General features: G+C 45.2%; 1 protein-coding gene across 1 annotated transcript in view; it reads right to left on the bottom strand.

The window, feature by feature from the left end:
- Nucleotides 1–6,923, bottom strand: part of LOC139389263 (bridging integrator 3) — a 35,927-nt gene that overhangs the window by 2,748 nt on the left and 26,256 nt on the right. Inside the window, exons 7-8 of the mRNA XM_071135817.1 lie at nt 5,346–5,487; nt 1,431–1,565 (exon numbers count right to left, since the gene is read on the bottom strand). Coding sequence (XP_070991918.1) covers nt 1,431–1,565; nt 5,346–5,487 — 277 coding nt within the window. The remainder of the gene's footprint in view (nt 1–1,430; nt 1,566–5,345; nt 5,488–6,923) is intronic.

The raw sequence follows: 6,923 nt of genomic DNA, 5'->3' as shown, positions 1-6,923 counted from the left end.
CATGCAGCATGTCCGGGGGAGAGAGAGGGGGAGTGGGAGTCCAGACTGTGCTTGCAGGGCCAGCTGAGGGGGGCTGGCCCGGACCCGAGGTCCACTGGGCTGCTGTGCTGTGCTGACTGACTGACCACCCAGTAGCGGCTGTACTGGAGGAGTGGCTGTGTACGCCAGCCCAGCTCTGGAGTCTGTCCCTCTGACCCAACCCCACTAATTCACACTGCTAGGGTTAGAGATGAGCTATCTGAGCATGTTCGAGTCATCAGCGCTCTGCCTCCATCAGAGGGCCCTCATTACTGTTTGAAGCTGCTTCAGCAGTGAGTTAGTCTGTTTGCAAATGACTGAGTAGTACAGGCTTGCTCCAGTGTCCATAGAGGACAGAGCACTGAAACAGGGACAATGTAACAGTGGGAAGGCCCAAAGTCTGTACCCATTAATTTTCATCCACAACCAGTCTCTATTAAATCCAAATCTTATAGGGAATGATTATGCTTGTATAATCACCATTCTAGGAAGAGATAATGACACAGTGATGTCCATTGTTAAATTACAGCGCTACTATGAAGGAGATAATCCTGATCAGCTAACAAGATTACCAGAGACCTAATGGCAGCTACCAAGTCCAGTGAAGATTAGGCTCCGCTGCTGTTATACCCAGGAGGGCTCCATTCACTTAGTCTACTAGTAACAGTCATCACACACAAACCTACCCACCTGCTCTGCTATCATAGGAACGTACAGAACTCTGTGTCACAGAAGACATCACTTTGGATTGATCAAAGGGCAGACATATCCTTTGAACCCCCTCTGGGCTTGCCTGGCAGTATCATTGACATGTCTGCTGAGTCTGATGTTTTTGGGGGCGGGGTGCCAGCCTGGCCTAGTGACGTGGCCACTTCTCAATCTGATTAGGCGTGTGTCAGTCTTTAACCATAAGAGGAAATGACATGGCGGGGGGTGGGGAGGGTGGGCGACTGTGGCGGGCACTCGACTCAGCTGCTGGGCTGGTTATAGCGAGGCGGGCTGACCGGGCTCCTAGGTTAGAAAGAGGCTGGAGCAAGACGGACAGACAGACAGACCTGGGCTAATTAGGAAGGCGTGGGGCCGTCACTGGGGTTAATCACATTAAGACTGGGTGGGGGAGACAGGGAGGATTACACACACTCTCTTCTACACTACCACTCTCTCTTGCTCTGATGCTGGTCAACAGACAGCTAGGGGCTACACTACACCCAAATAAACAATCTATTAAAACGACTCAAATAAAACCCATTGGAAACTATTTGAACTGGGATTGGAAAGTTGTGAACAGGTTTGTGTCAACTGAATGCCTTATAATTCATAATTGTGCATGTATGCATTATAAAGATGGCTCACCAGAGTTAAACTGGGTCGGTCACAAGTGTGCACCCAATCATACACTATCTATAGCTCACCTGTGCCCGGATGAGTGCCTCAAAGCTGGGCTGAAAGTAGTCGATGCGGCTGTGGTAGAACTTGGGCATCTCATCCAACAGCTGCTTGTTCTTGGATTCAAAGTCCTCCCTGACTGGTCTCAGCTCCTCCCTGGCCTGGACAGATTAGGGCAAACAGAAGACCAGTTGAAACTTTAGCATACATACCTAGGACTGTGGCGGTCATGTCAGCCGGTGATTGTCAAGCAAATAACTGCCGGTCTCACAGTAATTGGCAAACATATTTAGCACACATGGCCTACAAGCCACTGATGTAGACATTTGGAACATCTAAACTCAGCAAAAAAAGAAACGTCCCTTTTTCAGAACCCTGTCTTTCAAAGATAATTTGTAAAAATCCAAATATCTTCATTGTAAAGGGTTTAAACACGGTTTCCCATGCTTGTTCAATGAACCATAAACAATTAATGAACATGCACCAGTGGAACGGTCCTTAAGACACTAACAGCTTAAAGACGGTAGGCAATTAAGGTCACAGTTATGAAAACATAGGACACTAAAGAGGCCTTTCTACTGACTCTGAAAAACAACAAAAGAAAGATGCCCAGGGTCCCTGCTCATCTGCGTGAACGTGCCTTAGGCATGCTGCAAGGAGGCATGAGGACTGCAGATGTGGCCAGGGAAATAAATTGCAATGTCCGTACTGTGAGACGCCTAAGACAACGCTACAGGGAGACAGGACGGACAGCTTATCGTCGCAGTGACAGACCACATGTAACAACACCTGCACAGAATCGGTACATCCGAACATCACACCTGCGGGACAGGTACAGGATGGCAATAACAACTGCCTGAGTTACACCAGGAATGCACAATTCCTCCATCAGTGCTCAGTCTCTCAGCCTATTGCGGACAGAGGCTGGACTGAGGGCTTGTAGGCCTGTTGTAAGGCAGGTCCTCACCAGACATCACCGGCAACAACGTTGCCTATGGGCACAAACCCACCGTCGCTGGACCAGACAGGACTGGCAAAAAGTGCTCTTCACTGACAAGTCACAGTTTTGTCTCACCAGGGGTGATGGTCGTATTCACGTTTAACGTCGAAAGAATGAGGGTTACACAGAGGCCTGTACTCTGGAGCGGGACCGATTTGGAGGTGGAGGGTCCGTCATGGTCTGGGGCGGTGTGTCACAGCATCATTGGACTGAGCTTGTTGTCATTGCAGGCAATCAACACTGTGCGTTACAGGGAAGACATCCTCCTCCCTCATGTGGTACTCTTCCTGCAGGCTTATCCTGACATGACCCTCCAGCATGAGAATGCCACCAGACATACTTCGTTCGTTCTGTGCGTGATTTCCTGCAAGACAGAAATGTCAGTGTTCTGCCATGGCCAGCGGAGAGCCCGGATCTCAAACCCATTGAGCACGTCTGGGACGTGTTGGATCCGAGGGTGAGGGCTAGGGCCATTCCCCCCAGAAATGTCTGGGAACTTGCAGGTGCCTTGGTGGAAGAGTGGGGTAACATCTCACAGCAAGAACTGGCAAATCTGGTGCAGTCCACGAGGAGGAGATGCACTGCAGTACTTAATGCAGCTGGTGGCCACACCAGATACTGACTGTTACTTTTTATTTTGACCCTCCCCCTTTGTTCAGGGACACATTATTCAATTTCTGTGAAAATGTTTCATGTCTCAGTTGTTGAGTCTTATGTTCATACAAATATTTATATATGTTAAGTTTGTTGAAAATAAACGCAGTTGACAGTGAGGACGTTTCTTTTTTTATTTTAAAAAGTCTAATAAATCCATCCATGTTATATAGCCCACACCATCACAATAAATCCATTATTTGTTTTAGAGACTGGTCTAAATAAATATGGTATGAAGATAATTTAGTTTATTTCAGAAGAACAGAATAGCATACTCTTGAGTTGTCCTTATGTTAGGCCCTGATCTGGTTATGCAATATGGATGTTGGCTACACTAGTTCATTTAGCAGACAAGATTTGCTTAGAATTCCGTGTCATTATTTTATATTATTTTGTTGTATGAAGAATACAAATTAACATGGCTGAAAAAAATAGAAAGGATATTTTCTCCAAATGATTTGAGGGAGTGTACACATGAGTGTTCCCATTCTGTGTTGGGCGGTTAACAAAGAAACAGGTCCTCCTATATGCTTCATTCAGAGTTATTTATGCATCTTTAGTTGCGATACAAACATTGGGCTATGTTGCAAATCTTTTTGTACATTCTAAGGCTATATGATGAGACTAATGATGATTTGAAAAAGTTGCATGAGCTCTGCTTTGTTTCTTGCACAAGCTGTACACACTTCATCAGTCTTTCATTCACAATTTGACAAGCACTTGATAATTTCTTGAATTTCCCAGCCTCATCCCCTTTGCGTGGCCATAATGCACCCTAAAAAAATACATGTCTTTTGCGACCAGTGACCGTTGTGCCCTTGGGCTGAAAATAATAATTATAATTCCCTTCTCCTGGCTGTGTGCTCCAAAGCACCTCTCACCTCCACGGTTCTATCAGATAGCTACATTCTTATTAGCCAATGCCCGTCACATGATTGAGTCTTTCTCACAGGCTACAAGTGAAGACAGACACATCAGGGACGCAACTGCACACGTCCTTATCGAAGGTGCATGTTTAAGGTATTGGAAGAACTGTCCACATTTTCTTTTTCAGCAGCCAACAAGATGAGTAGGCCTAACGAACAGCAAAAGCACATAGCATATAGAAATGTTGCGCAACATGAGCTCATGGACTGTCATGAAGTGTTTGATTAGATTTTCAATTACATTTGCATTGATGTCAGAGTGATTAGAGGGACAATAGAGGGCAGAGTACCAGGCAGTTAGCAAGTTTGGTAGGCTACTAATGACCGTCAGCAGCATCAGAGCTTGGAGAAGTCTAATTTCCGTGACTAAACGGTCACGTGGAATTTAACTGCCGTCATAACTCGTGACCGCCAGTGTGGCGGTAATACGGTCACCGTAACAGCCCTATGCATACCTCATAATCACTACTGGGGCTCAACCATAACATATCAGCTACGTTCTCAGAAATGTAATCCGTCAACAACAGTGAAAAACAACAGGAGAATGAAAATGTCTTCCCACTGAGAAGAACAGAGAAAAAAAGAAAAAGCCTAATCACGATCACAAGTGAGGAGGAGTGGGTTATGTGGGAAGAGTTGGCTGTGTGCAGACCACGCCACTGCTGATCAGGAACGTGTGTAATGTATTAGTGGGTAGTCTGGTGGGCATTAAGAAAGAGATGATATCTCAATGAATAGGCAATGATATAGAGTGCGCAATGTGTGTGTGCTCGAGAGGGGATATAACATATGTAGAACAGAATCACCTGTGTGAAGTAATATTTATCTTAAGTAACTCCCCTGTGTGTCTGTCCTTTGTGAGTCTTTAAATGGCATGTTAGTGTTTGGTCAGGATCATTTCTCTAAGAGCTGTGAGATTCAAAGGCCAGGGACATAGGGGGCCTCTTGACTCTTTGTGCCACTGACAATGCTTTTCTCAATGTGTGTGGGTGGCCACCCATGTGAGGGTGTGTGAGCCCAGGCAGCGCTGCATTGATATCTGTGAATGCTGCCCTAGAGGTCTCAGCGAATGTGTCTACAATACTAAATGACGTGCCCGTTTATGTGCAGCAGTGCCTTTTCAAAAGGCAATACTTGACAGCCTGGTCGCTTGTGTGGGTGAAAAGAGTGCACATGTCCAGTTTGTTCATATCCAGTCAGCATTTGTACCTTGTTCACTTATTGATTGTATTCAAAACACTGACACCATGCAAGGCAAGAGCTTAAAGGCTGACTTCGGTTGCTCAACAGACAGATTTCAAGTGGACAACACACGTGCCAGCAGCCGCTTTTAGCACAGTTCTGTTACATATATAGTGTACCTGGTGTAGTTTGACCATGATGGGACCTGTCTTCTCCTTCTCTTCATACTTCTCTACCTTGGACTGTAACCTCTTGTAGTCCTGTAGAGCTTGCTCCCTTCGTTTCACGGCCATGTTGAGGCTGGGGAACACACTGCTGTACCTGAGACACACAGAGACACAGAGAATGAGATCTAGGCGCAGAGACCGACAGAGATACTGCTGGACCACATCATGGAGACAAAGTGACACTGCTTTGTACCGGAGATATACGTGGACATAGGCCTAACGAGAAACGATACTGTTTTGTGAACATAGACATGCAAGAGCCCTGTCAGAGGAACAACTGCCTATTAACAAACAATCCGACTGATTCTTCCTACTTAATGCAATGTGCCTTCAATTCAGATTAATAGATCTAAACCAATCATGCCAACTGAACCCTAAATGTTGTCTTGAAATAATAAAAATGTGCATAGAAAACTGCACTTTAAGATTGAAAGACTGTAAAAGAAAAAATCGATGCTTTTTCTGAACCATTGAGAACTTTTTGAATTGGGGTTTACAGGTGTGCTTGTGTGAGGTCACCTGGATCGATATGCATGTAACACAGAAAAGCGCCCTCAAGTAGGAGACCTCTTAGTGTAGACTGGAGACACTGTCCTTGGTTGTTAATATTGAATTACTCTAGTGCAAATGGCATGAAACAATTCATTCGGTTTCAATTAGGTTATTCAAAATGAAAATACATTCTTTCAGAGAGAATCCTTGTCTTAGGTACTAAAAATAGGAAACACTCATCTGTAACTTAGCAACAGGAGTCCGTGCCTCATCCTGGGACTTACTTTGCTCCAACACACTGGTTCTGTGCGTTCTGCTTTTATTGGGAAATACAGTGCAGAAGTGCAGCTACGCCACTTCATTTGCAAGAGATTAACATTTTCCAAACTACAAAACAAAAATGGTTGCCAACCTGTTTAGTCAGAAAATCTAACCAAGTGTCGCACATTTGAGAGCACTTTAATATATTGTGTGATTATATACAGGCACAGTAAGACAGGTGTCATATTCACCATGCATGTTTAATTACACAGGTCTAATGCAAGTTTCATAACCTGATGACATTGCTTTGATTTTCTATTAATCATCTGAGATGATTTCATACATGCTGCAGATAGCTATAGCGTAGTTCCTTGGTATGCTACTCTCACTAGCGTAAAGTGTGCCAGTGATTCACTTTTTCCTCAAACAATGAGCCAATCTTCCTTTCCCACTACTTACTATGCAACAGGTGAAGGGAATTGACAATGGACCTGACAAAAGGTTGTGAAATCCAGTCTTCCTCAACACCGAGTAGAGTAAGCCCTGTGAAGGGGTGGGCCGTTGGGAGGAGGGCAGTGTGACGTGACCTGGGCCTCAGACAAGCTGTGGATTGTTTCCCACAGGAAGTTGAGAAGGGAGCGGCCTTGTATCGTTTTGGCGACGTCACAGAGCCCAGCCCCACAGCCCACGCTCTCCCTCCATTTATAAAACATCACTTTGGCTCAGTTAACAGCAGGCAGCGCAGAGTGGATGCCTTCCTCTAGTAGTTTACTATCT

The sequence above is a fragment of the Oncorhynchus clarkii genome, chromosome 30 (assembly GCF_045791955.1).
Source record: "Oncorhynchus clarkii lewisi isolate Uvic-CL-2024 chromosome 30, UVic_Ocla_1.0, whole genome shotgun sequence".
Taxonomy (NCBI): domain Eukaryota; kingdom Metazoa; phylum Chordata; class Actinopteri; order Salmoniformes; family Salmonidae; genus Oncorhynchus; species Oncorhynchus clarkii.
The sequence above is the reverse complement of the archived record's forward strand: the minus strand, read 5'-3'. Positions and strand labels throughout refer to the sequence as shown.